Source organism: Populus trichocarpa, chromosome 6 (assembly GCF_000002775.5).
Source record: "Populus trichocarpa isolate Nisqually-1 chromosome 6, P.trichocarpa_v4.1, whole genome shotgun sequence".
NCBI classification, from domain to species: domain Eukaryota; kingdom Viridiplantae; phylum Streptophyta; class Magnoliopsida; order Malpighiales; family Salicaceae; genus Populus; species Populus trichocarpa.
Window position 1 is genome coordinate 11,225,915 of NC_037290.2, and position 24,443 is coordinate 11,250,357.

General features: G+C 31.0%; 2 protein-coding genes across 2 annotated transcripts; both read right to left on the minus strand.

Moving 5' to 3' along the window:
- Positions 1–424: 424 nt before the first annotated feature.
- On the minus strand, positions 425–3,692 carry LOC18100282 (eukaryotic translation initiation factor 3 subunit K). The gene is made up of 8 exons (XM_006381500.3): positions 3,416–3,692; positions 3,260–3,316; positions 3,128–3,178; positions 2,967–3,029; positions 2,480–2,530; positions 2,331–2,397; positions 1,766–1,848; positions 425–1,010 (listed from the first exon to the last, which is right to left on the minus strand). Exons 1-8 carry the CDS (start codon positions 3,545–3,547, stop codon positions 807–809), a joined length of 708 nt encoding a protein of 235 aa, XP_006381562.1. The 5' UTR covers positions 3,548–3,692; the 3' UTR covers positions 425–806.
- Positions 3,693–8,044: 4,352 nt separating this feature from the next.
- On the minus strand, positions 8,045–14,306 carry LOC18100283 (kinesin-like protein NACK2). Its single transcript, XM_006381501.3, has 14 exons — positions 13,713–14,306; positions 13,524–13,613; positions 13,352–13,452; positions 13,046–13,159; positions 12,877–12,958; positions 12,633–12,700; positions 12,272–12,331; positions 12,065–12,189; positions 11,535–11,733; positions 10,932–11,069; positions 10,384–10,473; positions 9,390–10,313; positions 8,598–8,902; positions 8,045–8,491 (listed from the first exon to the last, which is right to left on the minus strand). Exons 1-14 carry the CDS (start codon positions 13,945–13,947, stop codon positions 8,164–8,166), a joined length of 2,859 nt encoding a protein of 952 aa, XP_006381563.2. The 5' UTR covers positions 13,948–14,306; the 3' UTR covers positions 8,045–8,163.
- Positions 14,307–24,443: the final 10,137 nt, after the last annotated feature.

A 24,443-nucleotide genomic window follows, 5' to 3' on the forward strand; every position in this document is an offset into this window, starting at 1 on the left:
AAAAACAAAAAGAGGAGATTAGTTCAATTTTCCCATTAATGATAAGCTATTATTATTGAATTTTATAGTATCAATTGGACGCCATAAGAAATTGTGTTTACCAAGACCAAAGGTTTTTTTGTTAATTAATAGATATCTAACCAGAAAGCAACAGTCTCGTCTCATGTCATTGTATCTTCAAGTCTCACGTCATCACGTTTGCGTGTGAAAAACACAGATCTCGGTGCCTGCCGCCAAGATGAACATCAGACACAAACATCATATGTACATCACATACTTCTGCCTCGTGATATTTCTCCACAACTATGCAAGCTTGAAACGAAAATTTAGGGCCTCAAAGCAGCCAACATATATGAAACGTCATGCACATTCTGGCAATGCAATGAAATGGAAGATGGATGCAAGTGGAACATTCAAAGCCAGCTTCTCCAAGTGCCAAAAGGGCCACTAAGTTGTCATCCACTCAGGTCAAATTCTAGATTTTGAATTACAATACGAGAACTGGTTGCAATTGGGTTCAAAATTGCATTGTATTGTTAACGTCTAAATAAAAGTTCTGCATCCAGGGCACAACACATGCAAATGAGAGAAGATTCATTACAAGGTTTATCAATTGCGCGCTCCGTTGTTTGGACTAAATCCCATATACTGAACAAACAAGCCATGGGAGTGGTTACCGTAGCACCAAAATGATTTAACATCTATGCAAAGTTACTGAGAGCTAGTAGTGGCAGCCCAACTTAGAGTCCCAGAGCTTTTGCTGAAAAGAGGAACCAGATAAAAAATCCCTAGCCCCTCGAAAGGGGTCAACCAAGAATGGGGAAGATGCGGGCAACATGCTCTAAAGGAATGCTATCTGCAGTGTTCTTCTTAAGCTCAGGATGATTAAATTCATTACTTGGTAGGACAATGAGTTGTCCCCGCCCATGGCTCTTCTCCAATATCCAACCACAATTGGCCACCTGCTGTTCTAGGAACTTGTCCAAGGATAGACCTTCGATGTTGATTGCCTGCCACATACATGCCCAGTTAAGTAAGATTTTGGCATGGATGAGTTCAATGACAGTTTTAGCTCCTAAACTATTGAGGTTGCGGCACATAGAAACTCGTACTATTAATCTGATCATTTTTTTCCTCGAACTAATATGATTTGGACAATATTGTCTCTGTTTAAATTGGTTGTTGGGTCAACGGATAAAACTTTGACCTTGATCAAAACTCGTCCTAAAAACTTCATATTCGAGTATTTTCAACTGAAATTTTTATAGATGATAATGAAAATTCAATCCACATTCACAAATAATTCAGGGGTAAAAAATGTCATTAAACCTGCATAGAGACATAACTAGCAGCTGGTCTAGACATAGAATATAGTTGTAACTTCTTGGAATCTTTCTTATCACACCAAATGAAATTAGACACAGAAGATAAGCACAGTATTTGGGAAAAAACATGAAGCTAACCATCAAACAAATACTCCATATATAACAAAACCAGTTACACGCATCCAACAGTTCTAGAGAACATCAGTGATGCCATTATCAAAATCAGACACCATTTTACTTAGAATTTTTTCTTGTTGGGACAGCAAAACCATCTCCAATTTAATGCAGGGCTGCAACATGTTTTCAGCCTTTGTAAATAATAAAAGCTTTTCACCACCAATTTCATGCTATCAAACAAATCATACAGAGCAGACACAAAAATAAAGCAAAGTTCAACGTATATATTGCATAAGAGTGCAAAGCATGAAATAGAAGCATACCTCAGCCAGCACAGACCTAGGGACCTTTTGATAAGTCAAAGAAAGCAGGTGAATTGCATAGGCTTGGATTGCTTGCTCAAAACCTGCATTCAAACCTCTTGTAAGACAAAGCACACAGTACACAAACATACAAAAGAAAGATACAAGGTGGCATCAATAAAAACAGTAGGGGCCATGTTAATCACCGACTTGGTAACAAAAGCACGGCAAGTCAAACTCCCTTTATTTCTAGAGCTGAATGAAGAGCACGACACTGTACACAAATCAACAACTACTACAACACATAATTACCAATGCAAGCACGTGTGAGCACAAGCTCACTTACATGACAGATTTTCCCCTAGCACCTGTATCCATATAGAATAGTAATCATGCCCACAAACATACTACTAAATCTGCCAATTTGTTTGCTCCTGTGTGAATGGAATACCCTAGTCGTATGTAAAGATGATCTAATACCTCTAAAATGTTAGTTCTTTGAACTTTACATGTCTATCTAGACAACTAGGCAACAAAAAGACAGCAAAAGGCAAACAAAAGAAACTATCAAAAAATTCATTAAAACCTGGTACAGCTTCAACTATGTGGCGACTCTTAGCAGCTTCATCCCAGAATTGACGGAACCTTCCTGTCTGCAGATGAAGAAGCAGGTGCTTTAAAATTCATCTATTTTACACAAACTGTACAGGTCCAGTGACAGAATCAGAGATGTACCTCCAAATAATGTGAGAGAACAATCAGTGTCTTGAACTGTTCCTCCATTTGCTGAAAGATACAATACATGGATAAATTAAATTACCAGAAAACCAGCATACCAACTATATTTTCAAACTCAGAAAAAAACCCAAAACTAACAGACCAACTTAAAAGAACATGAAAGCAAAATGAATTCGGAATCTGACATGTTCTATGCTAACTCATCCAAAAATAGCAGACCGTCCCAACCGTAATTACACACACACACACATATATATATATATATAAGCTCATAAAAGAAAATAGTCAACTAATGTAAAACTTTGAGCAATAATCCCTGATACTAAACAATTGGATGTCCTTTATAACTTGCCACATAACAAATTGAATCCCGTGATAAAGCATGCTCACATGTATTTGTATGACCCTGTGTAATACCTAAATGCATACGAGATTTCACACATGTATAAAAAGAAGAAAAATAAAGTAACAGAAAGAAAGATACCACTCGCTCCGGAATCAAAAAGAGACAAAGGCTGAAATCAGGAGCTGGCATTGCCATGAGTGCCTGTTCCAAAAGGGAAGACACAAGCAAGCATTACAATTACAATCACATGCCAATAATCTACCAAAGTCATACAAGCTTAAGGGAGGGCTTAAACTGACCTTAACGAGAATGCGAGCCACAATTTGGGTGCTCATTCTCTCCGGCTCAAACTGAAATAATTAATTGATAGATAGATAATAAAGCATCCACTCATATCAAATCTAAGTCAAGATTACTGAACCAATAAATACCTGATAGAGGCGAAGAAGGCAAAGATTTGCATCTAGGCTGTATGTTTGCGACGAAACCTGGATTTCATTTGTTTATGTTTTTAAACCAACAAAAAAAAAGAGCGAAGAAGGAATTGAAAAGGAAAAAAAAAAAGAAGCGAAGAGAGAAAAAGAGACCTGTTCGTTAACGTAGTTTTCGAGATCGGGGAGGATGTCAGGATTGTAGGGATTGACGGCAACCAGCTGCTCCACTGTGTATGAGATTACTTCTTTTTCTGATTTATTTGGAACCTCTCTTTCCCTTCCCATTTTTTTTCTTCTTTTTTTCTTAGATAATTATTTATCAGTTATTGGATTTAATCTTTGAGACAGATATCGTAGAGCAAGAGGGATACAGAAAGAGGGATTCCGAAGATCATAATCTGAAGAAGAAGAAGAAGAGGGTTTATTTAGGGTACGGTACAGAAACGTTACGCTGGCAATAATTACTCTAAAAGACCTATGTACCCCTGTCCACCACCTCTTTTTCCTTTTATTTTCCTTTTATAGGTTTTCTTCTTTTACTTTTTTTTTATTATTCTTTCTTTATTTTTTATACAAGTTACTAGGGTATTTGTGAATATATTACGTTGGGTTTTGATTTATAAATTTATTTAATTTAAGGGTTGAATTGAAATTTTATGAATATTCAAGGTTGAATATATTAAATTTTTTTTTCTTTGACAATCCTAAAAAAATAATATTGGTTTGCACTATTAAAACCAAGTAAGACTCTTGAAAAATATATATATATATATATATATATATATATATTTATTTATTTATTATGAACAACATAAAAACTATCATATAGTTAAGTATTTTATCAAACAGTTAGGGTATAATATAATACAAAAACAAACTAGCATGAAGAGAGTATAAAGTGCTTTTTAGGTTTGTGATTTGACTAATAAAATAGAAGTTTAATATGATTCTTGAAATTTTTATTTGTTTTCTTATGGTTTTTAGGTTTCTGAGAAAAATTGGAATTGTAAAATGCATTGTTACTTTATTATATCAAACTTTAAAATCAATAGCTATAATTTATATGAAAGTGGAGAATATTGAGAATAGAAAGACAATGATAGAATGAGAGGTAGTTGTGAGTGTGAAGGCTAGAGAAGAAAAAAATGAAAAGAGAGAATGAAAAATATTATTTATACAAAGAACTTTAGGTTATTTATATTGGGTTATACGAATTAGGTCGGGTTAAACGGTTTCAAGTATCTATTTATTAAGTTTTTGACTCACTATTATTTATAATATTCATATTATCTAACTTTAATATATTAGATTTAGTCAAATAATAAAAATATTATATATGAACTCTCTTTTTTTTAACACCCTATAAGTTACAAGCACATTTAAGATAAAATACCTCACATCCCTTTTACATTACATTTTTTTTAAAAAAAAAAAAAACTGAAATAAATGGTGTTTCATTGTTCACCACGCACCAAAAAACTGTAAAACCCATGGTGTTTATGAATATTTTGGTTATTTAATTTTTTTTACTCTAGTTATTGACTTTTTTTTTATTTTATCCTTTCATGTTACGTTAATTAAAGATTAAAATTAATAATTTATTTTGTATTATTTTTTATAAAATTATCACGGTCTTAAAAATCATCCAGATATTATGTTAGTTTTTAGTTTTGCAAAAAAAAAAACTTGGTTTTATTATTTTCAAAAGATTAAAAATGAGACAAAATTGATGGTGAGAAAAAATACAAGTTTTTTTTTTCACATTGTTAATTCAGCATCTTTTTGAAGACCTTTTCCTTTGGATTTTTTCAATTACTTTTATGATCCCTTTAGCTTGAGAAATATACATTTTGATTCAATACTTTATTTTATTTATATTTCAGTGTTTATATTTCAGAGAGGAGAGAAAGTCATTAAAAAAATATTAAATGAGAGAGAAAGCGGTTGGTTGAGAAACTTTTATAAACAAAAAAAGTCAAATTTGATGTTAATGTGTTTCTCGTAATGAGAGGAGTGCTACTAATGTATTTTTGAGTTACAATATTGTGTGAAAAATAGATCGGGGTTGATAAGAATTTTTTGTTTAATTTTGTATTTTTAAATCGTTTAAGGATGTTTTGAGTTGAGAAATTAGTTTATTGAGATTTTAAGAGTATTTATTAAGTGCTTTAAGTTAAAATAGGTTAAAAATGAATTCTCGGTCCGAAAAACTATAACCTAATTTTTCAGCCACCTAAGAGGTCATTAGAACCTAAGATATCAAATAATGCGCCGTCTTATTTTTTTTTAAAAATGGTGAATGACATGTATCCTTCCTTGCGAGTAAAAAAAAATGATGAAGGCTAGACATGTGAACATGACCTTCTTTTTATTAGGAATTTGGCTCTTTTCTATGTTTTTTTCTAAGATTTTTTTTTTACTGAAATGCATTATGAAAAACACCTGACATGATATTTAAATTATTATTCAATTTTCTCATAGTTCTTAAATAATAATATATATTTTTATAATAATGTTATCATCTTTTTTAATTATTACTATTATGTATCTGATAAGAAATAATAAAAAATTTCTCATGAATATTTGATGAAAATAAAATATGTGTTGTTTAGATTTCTTTGATATATTTCTAACATGATTTTATCATTTTTTTTTCAATCATATGCAAAATATTGAGATATTATTTTAATATTTTTTTAAGAAATTCCTTTTGAGATCATGATAGATTTTTTTTTATTTAAAAACATTGCTTACAATAAAAAAAAAACATGCTTTCATTGAAAATAAAGATATGCATTAATAAGGAAATTGGGTGAGAATTGAAGAAATACATCTTTTCTCAATAATTTGTTTGTTGTTTTTAGAGCAAAGTCTCTTTTTATAATTGTTCAATTAAATAAAAAATAGCTTCCAAAAAACCAAGGTTATTAACACACAATAATGGTCATGATCTAAGTCATAGACAGGGGAGGGTTAATCTGGCTTGATCCAGATCTATTCAAAATATCATCATTCTAAATATTTTTATAAACAATGTCATTTATTTTTAAAGAGCAAACTAAGTTTTGTCCGAGTTGACCTTGTCACGATAGCACTTGCCAAGTCAACTTTCATGCAATTAACTTTAAAATGTGGCCTAGTCTAGAGGCTAGATCTACGAATCACCACGTGGATCCAATAAACTTTGTTGTGTTTAATAACATTGCTGAAGAGTAAACGACAACGTCTTAAAAACCTAGGTTAATCTAAAACATCATTGCCTTAATATTTTAAAAAATAAAAGTACACATCTTTATTTTGTTAATCAAATCAGGTTTTAACTGAGTCGACTTGTACATAATTTTATTTAAAAAACTGGCCAAGAAAAGAGCTGGGTCGGGGCCCTCCAAGTTGACCTACCAGGCTTGGTTGGTTTTGATAACATTGCTACCAACAATGTATTATTCTTATGGTGTTAATAAATTCAAGTTAAAATTGTCAAAATATTTTTTTTAGTTAAAATCTTTCTTTGAGATTACTATAAGATGTTTAAAAAACAAATATTCTAACAAAAAATTACCAAAATAAACTGACTACGTTAATAAGATAAAATGATTTTAATTAGACAAATACCTTTTTTATTTTTATTTTAAATTATCCAAATCTTTTTTTATATATTTGTTCGGATTGTTTTTTATTTTTATTAAATAAATAACATAAAACAAAAAAAATTTATTATATTACAAATATTAATAAGAAAAGGTGTTATACTAGCAAATTATTTTTTCATGAAATTTAAATTATTATTTTCTTATATATAAAAAAGATTATCACCATATAAATAAATATAAAAAAAATTAAGAGCTCCCCACGAAATATAATCAGATATCTTAATCTACATCTATTTATCAGTTTCATTATTTGATCTTTAATTAGTGTTAACAACTTTTTTTAATATTTATTGATACATATGAGATTCCATGAATTTTATGTTTATTAGAACTTTTCTTGAGGCTAAAAAAGGCATCACAAAGATTGTATTTTTTATTTATTTCCAATAAAATTATTTTTTATTAAACTCGTGATGGAGTATATATCAACTAACAGTTTTGTTATCAAGTGCCGAAATGATTTAACTAAGTCATATCAAGTCAATTTATATACAATTTTATTTGAAAAATTGGCCAAGAAAAGAGCTAGATCAGGAGCCCTCCAAGTTGACCTGCTAGACCTTGTCAAGTTTAATATCATTGTCAAAAAGTTTCATACGACAATACATGAAATGTATTATTCTTATAGTTTTAAAACATTCAAGTTAAAATTGCGAGAATATTTTCATATATATAAAAAAATATTATCACCATATAAATAAATAAAATTAAGAGCTCTCCGTAAAATATAATCAAATATATTAATTTGCATCTATTTTTTTAGCTTTTTAATCTTTAATTAGTATTAACAATTTTTTCTTTTTTTAGTAAAATTGTTTTTTATTAAACAGCGCATTCCAACCAACTGTTTTGCTATCAAGTGCCGAGTGCCAAAACGGTTTTGCTGCGGAAAATGTTCAAACATTGCAATTCTTTCCAATTTCGACTTACATGCTGTTATCTGAATTTGATAAAATTCATACAACCATAACCAAGTATAATCTCACAACCAAGAAATACAGTCCAAATACCCTGCTTCTATACAGCATTTGCATGGCTAACAACTTTTCCCCAGCTCCACATTCCTTATCAATGATTTATCTAGTTCAATTTCAAAGATGAGGAATGAATGGATGAATAAATACTATCACCATGAGAAGAACTTTAAACTACTGATCTTCATTTCTGCTGCGAAAAAAAATTACAAGGGATCCGAGTTCTGAGAATTTACTTACAAAATGGTCACGTATTGATATCCTGTTTCTTCTTTTGCTACAGATTTAAAAGGCTAGATATCAAATTCCACCCCATCCATGTCTTCTTATCACAAGGGTTTGCAAAATTTAGCTCAAACATCTCCTTGCTGACATGTTCACCGGATTCACAAAACCCAACAAGCTTTGCGACGATTTCTGCGCTCTCTTTAATGTGTTGCATGTTAAGAGGGTCTGTCCACAATTTGTTCACCAGTTGAAGCCTCCTTTGTTTCCCTCCTTGTGGGATTTCCCATTTCACATATAGCATTTCTCTTTCATCTACTGTAAGCTTTGAATTCACCCTCTTAGCAAGATATTCTCTTTCTTGTCTCAGAGCTTTGATACTGCATAAAAACACCAAGTTACAAATGGTCAGTGGTCATATCATTTACTGAAAATAGATTGAGAAATGCAGCACGTGCATATTTGGTTAAAGACACCTGAGATTACCTTGATGACACTGAGCTTGCAGGTTCATCACCTAGCAGTGCTGGGCTTGCATTGCCAAGTTCAGCCAAATGCTGCTCCAACCATGTCAACCGTCTAAGCTCAACTTCCAGATATATCTGATCACCAGGTTCCCCTCTGAATAACAAATAAAATTGTGTACGATGTATGATTGAAACATGGCACAAGTGCCATAACATAATAATTTGTTTTCTTTGATCATCAAAAACCAAGTGCCATGGCATGGGAGACTGGTCCATATTTTCTGTCTCGGTGGTTGCTTCCTCATTTGCCTCGAGCTCCAACACCTGTCGATGATAAAAATGCTTCATGTATCTCTATAATAAGTAATTAATTCAACATAATAACCATACCAATCATCAATGGACTGCAAACTTTTCTTTTCTTTTTTCTAGTTTTTCTCTCTATTGCACTGCTTTGCAGGGAGAACACACCAGAAACTAAATATCCTTTGGAATTCTTGATAAAAAAGTAAGAAATTAGAAATCAAATAAATTATTCAATTTTAGTAGTGATGGTCATAGTACGATTATCATTTCTTCTTTCAGGATTGACATATATTATCATGCATATGGTTGTTTCAAATAACTAGCAGTGTCATAGTTGCAAGTAAGAAAAAATCAATGCCTTTAAAACTTGTTTGTCTTATTGACCCAAAACTAGTATATTCATTGGCCCTAACCCATGAAAGTGAAATCAAAGAACCAATTATTTCAAGAGATGTGAGATGTAAATTAAGAATAAGGAACTTCAAGGCACACAAATAGTTTATACCTGGCAAACTAGAAGTTGCTTTTGATATTGCAACTTTGCCACCCTTTCTTTTAACTCAGTAACATAAGCTCTAATACTCCGTATGTTCTCTTCTGCAGCATTCTTGAACATCCTCTGCATTTTCTTCACATTTACCGAATTAGAACCAGATGCTGGAGTTACCTCCCTTGAAGGAGTACGGTTGCCATTTTTACCACTCTTCGGTGGAGTAGCTTCAGATGGCCTGGCTAATGAATTGCTACAAAACAATGCATTACTGTTCTCAGGGGCTCTGTTCTCAATCTCATTATCCACTACCCCACCAGAAGAGGTCAGAGGTGAGCATGGGGACCTTATTATGTTTTGCATGCTTGAACTATTGTTCAATGCAAAAGGAAAGATCTTCTTCTTTAATTGGACCTTGGAGTTTGGAGTCTCCTCAGTACTTGAAAAAGAGGAAACCAACATGTCAATGGATTTCTGAACATTATCAAGCTTCCTTTCTAGAGACACAATGGTACATTCATGAGAGTTCAACCGAGTGATCTCTTCTTTCAAGCTGGCAGCATTGGCCTTCTCTCCATTTACAATTTCTCCTGCAAAAGTGGAAACTACTTGCATTTCCTTGATATCAGACAGCATATTTGCTATGGTTTCAGCAGTTGCTTGATTACCCAGTCTGTGGGAAGAAACCTCCTTATGAAGTATTTCAAGTGCTCGATTCGCTTCCACACCCAGTTGCCTCTGTCGCTGCTCAAGCTTACGAATTTCTTGAACAAGCATGGAAGGATCTGTAGAAGTGACTGACTGTCGAACCATTGCCTGCCTTCCAACCACATTCATCTGTTGTGCTTCTGTAGGCTTACCACCAACAACCTGTCCACTCTCAACAGGAAATGAAAGACACCTGGCTACTTGTCCAGAGGGTCCACATTGATTTGTACCCTGGAAATGTCAAAAGTTAGAAACAAAATGGAAACTGAAAAATAGATGCAAAGGTAGTCACTAGAACAACCTTCTGCTCTTTGCGTGCAATTCTTTCTTCTTCAAGTTGGGATTGCGCATGGTCTCTCTGCCGCTTCAGCTCTTTCATTTCTCTCTCCATCTGCATAGAAGAAGTTATTTACAAATTAACCCTATAAAGATGGGAAAGTAGTATGAGTCATTCTACAAACCTTTGGCATTTTGTTAAATTTTCATTCCAGTTAAAACAATTGAAGAAAAAGCTATTATATGCAGCTACGAATCAAAGGTGAAACAAATGAAACATTTAGTAGAAGAGAGGGAAAGCACTTTAAATTAGCATTATATTTTGCATATAATAGATGTATAAATTTCCTATTCTATGCTCAAGAAATTTAAATTTAGAGAAGGATTTCACTATAGCTCAGAGATTTTTCATCAGACAGTAACAGAATATGCAAAATCAAATAATTCTTAATGTCAATGGTTCCATTCTACTTGCTCGACTGGTAATCTACTTCCAGTCAGAAATCCACTATTCACAACTAATCATTGAGATGGAAATCATTTACTTTTGCATTTTTCCAGACACTCATGTACCTGCTCAATTTGTAAATTCTTTTCTATTAGTAAAGACTGCAAATAAGAAGCCGAAGAAGGCTCTGGACTCCGCAGCTCTGCTTCAAGTCTTTCCACTTCCTTCTGCAAATGCTTAACTAATTTCTTGTCTGAAACAACCTGAACCATTAGAGCACCTTTGAGGTTTGCGCACAGCATGAAGACAAGACAATCATAGATAACACAGTATGTAAATCTTATACTTAGTAGAATGAAAATAAAAAAAAGGATATTGAAAATACACGTGCACATATATGATGAAAGCTACATTATTTGAAACCACATTCAATAAAGAATGGTTTCCAAAGGGTATTTGAAATCAGCATGCTATACAAACTCATTTAATGAGACAGCAACTGATGAATGGTTGTCTGACGACAGTCAGAATAATTGCTGTCTGCCTACAAAAGAAACGTTAAGACTCTGTTGATAAGCAGCTCAAATTTAAGATGCTGTAGATTCATGGTGATACCAATGCTAAGCACCCAGCAAGTTAATCCATTATGGAGACAGAAAAATCTTGTGATAACTGAAGGATAGTTTGCTAATTCTCTGTAGGAGGAAACTATAATTAAAACAACATACCATATTTATTTGGGCATTGTTGGTAACTTCCTTTGCACTAGTTGCAAATGAAAGTGTATTCCTTGTTTGTTCCACATGACTTAAAGCCGGACTCATGGTGCATATAATTGCTGTTCTGGCATTACCCCCAAGTGAATGCTGCAATATCCGTGTGAGCTTTGAGTCCCTGTATGGTATATGACCACTCCTCTTTCCACCACTGCAAAAATAAATTAGACAAGAGAAAGAGTCCAGGATGCCTAAGTTTTCACCAAATTCAAAATATATTTAAATTCTCCAATTGCCAATGCTCGGAACAAATGGACAAATATTAACACTCAACTTAACTCAACAATCTCAATAGAATTGCTTCATTTTTAGTTATTTTAAGGTTCTAATGAATGATCTTGAAATTTGTAGTCATAGCAAATACAAAAGCAGTAGAGAGATTTGGATATTTATGGTAAGTTTGTTTATTAAATATGACCAGATACATAGTATAGAATCTGAAGTCCATGATGCATTAGTTTGGGTCCTTAGCACTAACTGACCTTAGTTTTCTGATCACTGTTGTGAGTGTCAACAAACTGCGGTTAATATGACTACCTTCCTTGAATCTTGCACCATCAGCATTTGTTTGTGAGGCACGCTCACTACCAGCAAGGTCCACAAGATTCTGTAGAGCTTCCAGCACTTCAGTGAATTAATCATGCTACAATGAATCTTGATAGAGAAGAGGAGAAAGTTCATATACATACCAAACTTGCTAGGAAGGACTTCACACACCCTGATTTTTCCCTGAGACTGCTTTCGACAGTCTGTTATTCGAAACAGTCATGCAAGCAACAGAAGATGTCAGTGTCATGAGTGAACATTTGAACTTTAACCAAGAAAGTAACAAATGATTACAGACACAAGGAACCTGATTCCCATGAGCTATTTGTATACTTGAAATAACAGGTCATTTGTAAAATAAAAATAAATAAAAAATAAATAAATAAAACCTAGTTGATTATGAGATGAACACTTGAGATTGCGAGTCTCATTAAGTAACAAAGAACCAACTATAACTAAATCTAAGCACTATTAAGTAAAATTCACAATGTGATTTAAACTCACCAACCGTATTATCTGATGTGATCTAGAGCTCTTATCATTCAGAGAAGTTTCTCCTACTTGCCTTTGAGCTGCAGTGGCCAATGTTTGTTAGGATTATGTAATAATGCATCATGGGTTTCATGTTCTCGTATCATGATTTAACTGCAACTTTTCCCCGAAATATGGTACAGCCATGATGGTGGATAGTACAGGGAATGAAACATCTGAACCAAAGAGATATAACAGACATGAATAGTAAAATTACCTTCACAAATGCCAATCAAGTGTCTCAAATGATGAATGTCCTTGACAACTTCTTCAACTAGCTTTTCCACAATGATCCCTCTCTGTTTACCAGAAGAATGAAAAAATTATTAGCCATGCTAAATCCATTGGAAATATTCATCAACATTTTCCAAAAACCTGCTGCATACCTCAGGATCATCCAAAAGCCTAAGGTGACCAGATTCACGATTCAAAAGATCTATAACATTCTCATTGTAGATCTCCAACGCAGACACCTTTAGAATAAATACCCTCTCCTGAGTCTGTAGGTTGAAAAATGTCGTCAGCGTACAAAAAGAAAAATACATTCCATTCCACTCCACCTAAAAATCTCTTAATCCCAACTATTCGTAACAAAAAATATATATATTGCATAACAAAAATTAAGCAATTACAAGGCCTTTCACTCAAGCGTGAAAATTCACTAACTATTTCACTTATAAAGCACAACTTACATTTTTTATGTGCTCAAAGATGTCCGTAACAGCATTCTCCGTGATTCCTCTCATTGTATATGTCTTCCCACTACTAGTTTGCCCATAAGCAAAAATTGTCGCTACAAAAATCAAATTTCCTTACTAAAACTTGCCCAAATATCTCTAAAAACAAATTAATAATAATAATTACCGTTGATTCCGGTAAGAGCAGACAAAGCAACATTCTTAGCTCCCTCCTCATAAACCTTGAGCGTCGAACAACTCGGATCAAAAACCTTATCTATCAGAACATAATAATTAATCCACCAATTAATGCAATCTAAATTAATTACCAATTTCATCATCCAAAATCACAAATAAACTAAATAATTATAATTACCAAATTTATAAGAAGTAGCAGGTCGCTCCTGATTAGGATTCTTGAAAAGAATAGTGTGATCATCCGGACAATCCCAAGCAATTAAATCATACAATGCTTGTTCTCTCCTGCTTAGCGGCCGAACCCTAACTGTAACTAGAATCTTCTCTTCGCGAACCCTAGTTCCACCGCCTGGAGTTGTCGACGGCGTTCTCTGTATCATCTTTGATGCTGGTGTTACTGGTGTTCCTACCATCTTTCTTTAGTAACATCCAGAGAAAACTGCACCGTGTTGGTCGCAACAAGTGAGAGAATCAAGAAATGCACAGGCTTTGGTATCTGAGAATTAGAGAAATCAAGAAGTGTAGCTTATATGATTTATTATTTCTTTTCTTTTTTTCTAAAATAGAGTAAGAAACCAACAAAAATCACATGAATTGAGAATTACAGAGGAGAAGTTGAAAGATTTGTAACTGAATTTACAAGAGAGAGAGAGATGGTGAGGGTTCTTGGGATTTGTTAGTGTTAGTGGTACAAGCAAGAGAGAGGACATAACGGCTATTTTTGTTTTAGTGATTTTTGTTTTATTTATTTCCGGTTAGTGCGCGCACAACATGAAGACGATCAAATAAGTATAATATTTTGAATTGACAGAGGGAGCGGACCTCACCCTTATTGTATTTTTTTCTGTGTGGAGTGAATGCCCCCCCCCCCCCCCCCCCCCCCCCCCCCCCGGTTCCTCTTTCTCCTTTCTTTTCTTTTTTTTTTTTTTTTTAATATGGATGTTCGGGTTACCTTATACGCACTTCAACTAATCTCACGAGTCCTGAAATTAACGATCATATAAGTCTCCAGTTGCCCTAAAGTTTACGAGACTCGAATTGGTGATCTCTAGTGATCAAACTTAGAACATGACCAGTTGATCTACACCTTTCAAGGTTCCCTTTTTTATTTTTGTTTTCACGTGATGAATGATAAAAGATCTGTTTGTTTTTATATTAAATTTTTTTAATTTTTTATTTTAAATTAATATTTTTTTGGTATTTTCAGATCATTTTGATATGCTAATGTCAAAAATAATTTTTAAAAAATAAAATATATTATTTTAATGTATTTCTAAGCAAAAAACACTTTAAAAAACAATCATTACCACATTTTCAAACACCCTCAAAAGTGAATATTAGATTATAAGTGAGTAATAAAAAAAATATTTAAAAGTTAAAAAAATATCTAGGTGGAAAAAAACTTTTTTAGTATTATTATTATTAAACTCATTCGTATAATATTCTTGAAATCTCCAACTTCTTATTTATCATGTGTTTAGAATTAAACTGTATATTCCATAAACAACGTGAATAACAAGTAAAAAGCTTTATTTTGTTTTAAAAAAATTCAAGATAAATTTTTTTTTTAATATTGAGACAATAATATATTGATTGATCTGAGTTTCATGGTTTAACACGTCAAACATATAACTCAAGTTATAGACTCTATTAAGTTTGATAACTTTGATTTTTCAAAAAAAAAACTTTTTTACTTAATTATACGATAATAAAATATACACGCTTGCAAAATCAACTATAAATCAAATATCAAGATGTTTATTTGAAACTGCGATAATTTTATAGAAAAACAAACTAAAATAAATTATGAAAACCAATTTAAAATCGATAAAATATTAAAAATTCAAATCAAATAAAAAGGAACAAAAATGAAAGATGGATGAAATTAGAGGGAAAAAAAACAAGAAAAAAATATGTTGAAAGATTTAATTAAAGAATCATAAAAGTTAAAGGACTATAATATAATGTCTCTGTTGTGGTCAAATGAGATGCAATGCCTGGCACAACCAAATAATGCACTGGACGGACGGACTCACTAGCTTATAAATAATCCAAATTAATATTCAATATTAACTACACCCACCACCTATATACAGATTAATTAACACAGCTACAAACTGTTGAGGAAGATAAGAAGAAATAATTGAGGAAGAGAAATCCATGTTACTGTTCATTAGAACAGTAACATTTTTTTTGCTTTTTTTCCTTATGTTTTTTATTTTCTTTTTATTTTTATATTTCAACATTTGATTTATTATAAATTAAACTTTGTTATTTATTTTTGTTTTCTTTATACGAGAATATCATGGTATCGAAAAAACATCTCGACATTGGTTTGTTGCTAGTTTTACGATCATCTACTTTTTTATGTCATACTATTAAATAAAAAACAATCTATCATATTGTTAAATAAAAAATAGCTCCTAAAAAATGTAATTATTATGAATTGAGCCTCATAATTATTTTGATTTTTGATATTGGGTTGGTGCTTGGTTTTTTTAGCATTTGTTTTTTTAGCATATTATTAAATAAAAAGTGATTCTAGAAAAAAAAACATAATTATTAAGAATTAATCTTCATAATTTATTTTGATTTAGTTTTTATAGGGTTATCGTGGTTTCAGAAAAAAAATCTCGATATTGAGTTGGCCTCAGTTTTGCAAGCGTCTATTTTTTATCATATAATTAAATAAAAAATATTTATGAAAAAATTATTAAACCCAATGGAGTTCATAACCCAAGTCGCAGGTTGGTGGGTTAACCTAGGTTGACCTGAATTGATCTAATGTGTCTCTGTCTTAATATTTTTTTAAGAAAAAATATCATCTTAAAAATATTTTTAAGGTCAAATCATATTTTTACCAGTTATCTAAGTTTTTTTTAACCCATCAAGTTGACTAGGTCATACCGGGATAACTCTTATATAGTTTAATTTAAAACTTGAGCTAGATAAGAAGTATAGTTGGGAGATTTCAAGTTTGATTTATTGAGCTGGGTATATTAACATCATCAAAAAATTTCCCTTAATCTGGAAATTATTTTTTTACATGTAAGAAAAATTTATTCTCATCATAGCATAGCGTGGAGAATTATCTAGTAATATGCTAGATGAGATCAGAGGAAAAAAGGTTCAGTGTATTATTGCAGCCTGAATTTTCAATCAAGAATTGCCATATTGCTGAAGTATTTCAAATGAACTGACCACAAGGCTGATGAGGGATAGGGTCCTAAATAATGCAAATCAATACCGACTATGGAGACCCACCTATATGCTGAAGAACATAATTAATAGGTATTTTTGAAGCCAAATTAAAAGTGGAGTCTATTAACTTTTCGGATTAAAAATTTGTTAGAATTTAATATCTAATAAATTAAATCAAATGATAAGGGATAAAATTAAAAAAAAATTAAAAATAATAATCAAAAGAATGAGAATCAAATTTAATATAAATATCAAATAGAATAAAATATTAAAGGATAAAATTGAAAAAAAAATAAAGAAATCAAAAGAATGAGGGTCATAATTAAAATAAAAAGAAATTGGATGACAACTTTTAATTTTGATTGTGCTAACATGTTTTATAATGGAAGAGAGAGAAAATAAGGGGGGAGGAAAAAAAATTCAATCGCCACCTAAACACTAAGAGACGCCTTGCAAGTGTCTATATGGTGAATGCGCTTCTACATGCATCGTTGGCAAAGATGGCAATTGCTCCTTTTTTGTCACTTAAAGGTGCCGCATGCGCTGCTCAAAGGACGTGGACGCCTCCCACATATTGGCGTGTGCACTGCATATACTAACAGTTTTTTTTTATTTAATTTATCAAAAGACCTAGGTGCCCCTAACCCTACATGATATTAACAGAAAAATAGAAAAGATCAAAAATCTCCTTGACCTAAGCTATAGATTTTTTTTCTTCTAAAGGTACTTTGTAATTACACCATGTTAAGAAAGATTAAAAAAATACCAAAAATGCACCTAACAAAAAAGTTAAGCAAATTTAACTTGGAATTTTAAGCATTACACTGTGCAAATAAATGTTCAAAAAAACATTCTACACCCATTCAATCTTGTAATGATAAATGGGTTATGTGGAAAAGAGGATTTTACCCCTTGAAGCAAGTTATATAGTTTCAACTAACTCATCGGCCCGTGCTATGCTGCGGGTCCTAGTAAATATGATTTTGAATGTACAAAAAAAGTTTAGGTATTGTTAACTTGTCTTCTAAGAAAAAATTTTAACCATGAATTGATTGATATTTCAATCAAATACTGAAATGGAAAATATTTGATCCACTTGGGTTAACTTAGTCTAACATGTGGAATTAGCAAGAAAAATCTTGAAAAAAAACAAATTGAAAAACTTAATCCTGAACTAACTCAATGTTAAAGGATGAAACTAGTGAAAAACAACATATGATTAAAAAAAACCTACGTGGATTTTAGTTAACAAAGCAAACTCACAATAAAAGTTGTGCACGTCATAAAATTCAATAAATCTTTAATCTCAGATATTATTTCTCATTTATTTATACAGCAATAAGGTGCGTTATTTTTTTTTTTTGTATGAAACAACATATTTTTTTAAAGTAAAAAAACATTATAGGCATGTGGGGCCGAAACAGCAAAGGTAAATATATGCAACAAAAGGTGAAATTGCATTCTTTTAGGTTTGAGTTATATATGTATATAAAGTAGAACGTCGATAATAAAATGTGAAATTGTATTATTTTTTTAAAATTAAGGGATAGAAAAAGCATTAAACAAAAAACAAATAACAGTTTGGATGTCATGGATTAACCTGTTAAATTTGCTACCCGGATAATGAACTCAATTGAGTTCAATGATTTGTTTTATCAATTTTTTAATTCAAATATAAAATAGAAAGGAAAAAAAAAACAAAAAGAGCCAAGTCGCGTGGGCTCGAGCATTAAAAAAATATCTCAAGCACATCTAGGCATGTTTTTTTTTTATTTCTTAAAGGGGTGGGCGACCCCCTTTTTTAAAAAAAAAAACAAAAGAGAGTAGATGAATCTGCTTTCTGCAGATTTTGGCAACCAAAGGTCGCTGATTTTTCAATTTAAAACCTATTTTTTATTCAAAACACCCAGAAAACACTTTAAATATCTTGATAAACATATACATGGCCACAAAAAAACCCAAAAAACCAAAATCAACCCGAAACTAAAATTATTCTCGTGGACAAATCTATCTCCTTGGGCAAGGAGAAGGGAAAAAAATTTAGGTCAAACCCCTCTCATGAAATGGAACCTAATAACACTGAAATTGACTATTTTTATGGCTAGAATCGTCATCAACGATGATTTTCTCTTTCTACTCTAAAATCCAACGAGCCTCTCTCTCTTCTCTCACGAAAACAAAAAACTGAAAAATGAGGAAAATAAAGTTGATACTAAAATTGAGTTTTAGAAAACTAAAGAGATCGGTCACCGAAAAGCTTAAAAAGATGGAGGACTAAAATGAAGTTTCCAAACAAAACTCTAAGACACCACCCTTTGCACTTTAGTTTGTTGTCTTTCAATTCAACCATTCATTTGGAAAACAAATATGCAATTGAATGCTAATTTGAGCTGAAAATGGCTTACTTGAGCAAAAAAAAAAATCGAGGACCAAATTAATTTTTTAAAAAAATTTAACCATTCTAATTCAATGATTTTTTATATGATAAACAATAAAAAAAACTATAGTTTTTTGGCCACACAACTTAGTGTTTGTTAATTATAGAGGGTAAAATGATATTTTTACTGTGTAAACTCATAATAAATTGTAAGTATGTTTATAGTGAATTCTTGATGTCTTTTAGCTTTTACTAGCTATTTGACCCGCGGGTCGTAAAGTTTTCTTGTAAAAACAATCCTGGATATGCAGGTTGTTTTCTAAAAAAAGTCAAAGTATAAATAAAAAAACTCATACAAGTATCTAATCAAATAAATTAATAATTATTTATGTAAATAAAAAAAATCGTTAACAATAACAATAAGAAAAACTGGAAAAATTGAGAGATGGATGTAGGTTAGGATATCTAATATCGTAATACAGATCATTTATATGGTTGTATTTAATGAATTTATTGATGAAAATCAATTCGTAACAAAAATCAACACAAAAAATTTATTGAATAAAATAAAAAGAAAAAATTTCATGCAATGCTGCATATATTAAAAATTTTGTAAAAAAAATAAATGTTTTTATTTAAAAAAAAAGTTTGATCTATATAAAATATATATAAAAAAATTATAAATGAACCACACTAACCCCACAAAAAAATAAGCACTCTCTATATAATTAAAAAATAATTGTTATTTCAAGAAGTCTAAATAAGCCAAAAAAATCACATAGAGGGGTATTAATCAAAACACAAATGCAAAAATTATTTTGAAAAATACATATAAAAAAGTAGTATTTTTTTAAAAAAATTATAAAAATAGAAATAGAAAAAAACGAGGTCATGCGTTATCCGGGCCTGGCGTGCGAGCCTGCAAGTCTAGGCCCATGCACGTGGGCCTTTTTTTTTAAATGAATGAGGTGGACGACGCGTTGTGCACCCTATTCTTTATCCAAAAAAAAGACGACGTCATCATCTGTTAATCTCATAATTAAAAGAGTGGTATGATTGGAAAAATGAGGGTTTTTTTATACCAAAACCCCATTTTGAACTCTCTTTTACTAAAAATACCTAGAAAACATCATAGAAACCTTATTAAATCAACTCAAGACATATAATATAACCAAAGAAAAAAAAGAACATTAATTATACCACAAGTCCAGTGGTTGGTGTTTAGATTGCCCGCTCTCTGATGTTTTCACATGAATTGTTGTCATCTTATCCGAGAGAGGCCAGGCCACCTACCTTAGATTTAAACTTGTTTATCTCCAATGCTGCTATCCGTAGCCCATTTGTACCCAAACTGAGCCGGGGTCCATGCATATCCTCATCAATCCTGTAATTGTAAGGATACATTATACTAACTTGACAAGAACATGTGGTAGAGACAATACTTGGTTCGTTTCACTTGAATTTTCCACGCCACCTTCCTACAGATTTCCACTTGGTTCCTTGTAAATTATCATATTTCTCATTACATGGACGTGCTGTGCGTAGATCAAACAATAATTATTAATAATAATAAATTGAACGATTCTAGATCACTAGTTTATAGATCCGAGAGATTAATTTTTTTGGTAAATTTAAAAAATAATATTCAAGTTCTTAAAAATTATTTGATATTGTTATTTAACTCATTAAAATAACAAAAAAATTAGGCTCAGCACCTGGCTGCTAATAGCAATAGCGGAGTCACAGTGGGTCAAAAGAGAGCAATTGCCCCTATATTTTTTTTATATATTAAAATATTAATATATTAGTTTAATGAATTATTGTTACAAGAAAGAAGGTTTTTATTATTTATTATTGTTAACTGACTTGACATATGTTAATATAATATATACACACACAGCTGCCCCAATTTTTCCCCTTTCCTCCTTTTTTATATTTATCTTTCATTGTCTAATAAAAAGGGTTTTTTGTTCAGCTGTCGTTCCCTGCCTCGTCAATTCTATATGCAAATTTCTTATCAATTAATTTTTTTTGTCTTTTACTTTATACATTAATTAAATTTTTTTTATTTTTTCTATTTGTTTCATTGTCTAATTTTATTTTTATTTTTTTATAATTAGTTATTAAAAATATTAGGATTTATGATAATTTAGGGGTTTTGATAAGAATATGTTCAAATGTGTTCAAAATAAATGTTTAAATCTGTTAATTTAATCAATTAAGTGTTTCTTTTCTTATTATAAAAAAATAAATTAATATTTATGCAAAACCACTATTCTTGACATCTCTTACATTGACAGAGTAGTTTATTGAAATTTAATATTTTCACATGATTTGTTTGTAAGTAAAATATCAAGTAGAAATCATGTTTTTCAAGTATTGTTCCTCTTACATATACACTAGGCATTGTTCCTTAATTAAATGTCTAGAAATGACTAAGTATAATTTAATCAACATACTTATTATATGCATATAGATATGAATTGAAATAGGTTTTGATTTTGATGAATTGACGTGTATTTTGCTATTAATTTCATATGGAAGATTTAGAATTACTGATTTTTGTTTAACAATGAATTATTGTGTAGTTTTGTTAATTATTATGTAGACACTAATGATGATAAAAAAAATCCAATAGATTCATATTAAATTAACATGTCACTAGACAAGTATTTCAAACGTAAATCCCTTGAGGATGAAGAGTCAATCAAAGCTATATAATATAATATTTGTTAATAATTTACCATCTCATTTAAAAAACCCTGGCTCCGCCACTGGCCAGTAGCAGGCTAGATTCACATATTTTTATCTATTTTTTATGTCATTCACCCTTCATTTTTTTTTTTAAAAAAAAAAATAATAAATCATCTATACCTGCTGCAAAGAAAATAAAACACGCTCTGAATTGCGTTGTGCATTAACCATTCAAGTTAAAACATGAATTTAATTTAAAATGATGAAAGAAAATATATTAATTTAATTTAATTTAAAATTCATATGAAGAACTACACCGACATTGTAACTCCTTTAGCTTTAGTTAATAAATCCAATTTTGCGTCGAAATTCAAACAAAAAAGTTTGATGAGATGACAGTACAAGGTAACTCTTAAGCAACTGAACAAGAACTAACTCCCATTACAGGATAACTACAACCCAACAATAGTAAGTTCAACCATCTAAAACGAAAACTAAAGTAAGCTCACCAATCCAAGTCCCAGCTAAAAGCGAAAAAAGGGTAAAATCAATCAGCGGAGATCGAGGACGCTTGGAGTCTAAGAAAAGTCATCTTATCAACAACCATCTAACCGCTAAGCCCATCATCACTTACGCACAGCTTGCCTATGCCCTTTCGCAGGATTTTGTTTTTTTAATATTATTAGATTGTTTTTATTTACTGCTGTTAAAAAATATAATAAAAATTATTTTTATAAGAAAATATTATGAAAATTACACTACCTTATAAGGCTGTGCTTTCTTTTAATAAACAACCTGATTAGGTGGATAGTTGAAAGGTCAACGACCTAACTATTTCTTAATGGCCCATCCATTCTCTTCGAATCCGTTCATCTTCGCTTGAACAGCACGCAGGAAAACATATTCCGCCATCTTGACCTTAAAACCATCAAATACTAATCTAAAACCGCCTTTTGTTTTATCAGTTGTTCTTCCTTTTCATGCATGAGCTGGCCTTGCAGCCGTGAACCATTAAATTTCAATGCACCAATCTCTACGTGTGAAAATTAGAATCATCTTTTATCCCAACGGCATAAAGAATTGTTATTGAATTATAGTAATGATTACGTTTAAAGTATTTTTTTATTTAAAAATATATTAAAATAATTTTTTTATTTTTTTAAATTAATATATTAAAACGATTTAAAAATATTTTTTTAAAAAATTAAATAAAAAAATTAAATTTTTAAAAAACATGATTTGAACCGCGTTTTCAAAAATTACCGGAAATATTGAGAGCTAAAATTTAAATCTAATTAATAAATAGATAAAATACTTGGTTAAAATTGAAATTTGTCGCTATAGCTAGTTAATACAAATTAGGGGTGTTTAAAAAAACCAAAAAACCGATTAAACCAGAAAAAAATAACAGAAAAAACCGAACCGTGAAAAAAAACATATTAAACTTTTGAAAAAACCGACCGGTTTGGTTTCGGTTTTTTAAGCCTGGAACCGAAAAAACCGAACTGAACCCGAACCGAAAAAACCGAGCCAAACCGGAAAAAAACCGAGCCAAACCGATTTGAACCGGTTTTTGTTCTAAAAAATCGAACCGAACCGAAACTGGTCGGTTTGAACCGGTTTCAGTTCGGTTTGAACCGGTTTCAGTTCGGTTTCGATTTTTAAAAAAAAAAATTCAGTTTGGTTATTTTTTTTATAAAAATCGAACCGAACCGAAAATGAATACCCCTAATACAAATAATTATTTCATAAAGAAGTTTTTGTGATAATATTTGGTATAATTAAGTTAATACAAATATAACAGTTAGTGAACTCCTTAAAAAAATACTTTAATAACTAATTAATATAGTTATGAGATTAAGAGTTGGAATCTCACTTTCTATGTCTCCATATATAATTATATTTATTCTGAAAAAAGCTTAAATTTAAAATAAATAAATAAAATCAATGCCACAACTCTATAAAATATCATAAATTTCCGAAGAGTTTGGCTTGCAAGGCGAGACCGCTCATTTGTTTGCTATTGAATTGAAAAGCGTGCGTTTCCAATTTTTGAGTATAAAACAAGATAGGCGAGGAAGAAATTCCAATGTTGGCTCCAGCTAGATGCAAAGAGTAGAATGTAGAGGGTTCGATCATGGAACAGAGAAATATTCGGTCACTATTTGTTTTCCAACCGGACTTCCAATTGAATAAACTAGCAATCTGTAGCCATCCGCAAGTTCTTGTGACCTTTGCTTGTACTTGTTTTTCTTTCAAGAGTATCTATGAGTATAGTAATAATTAAGATTTAAATTTTAAAGTGTTTTTTTAAAATATATTAAAATAATATTTTTTTATTTTTAAAAAGTTATTTTTGATATCAGCACATCAAAATAATATAAAAAGATTAAAAACTAATTTTAAATAAAAATTTTAAAATTTTTAAAAAACACGATTTTAGTAGTATCTCTCCATTCTATTTTTTTTTAAAAAAGGTGTTTCCAATAACTCGAAATTGCCAATTGTTTACCACTACTAATCTAGTTGCCAAACACATGATGCCATAGGAAAATGTCACATTAAAAGGAAATAAACAAGATGATCTTACTTCATTAAGGGATTTTATTTCAACTTAAAAAATAAAAAGAAGGGTGC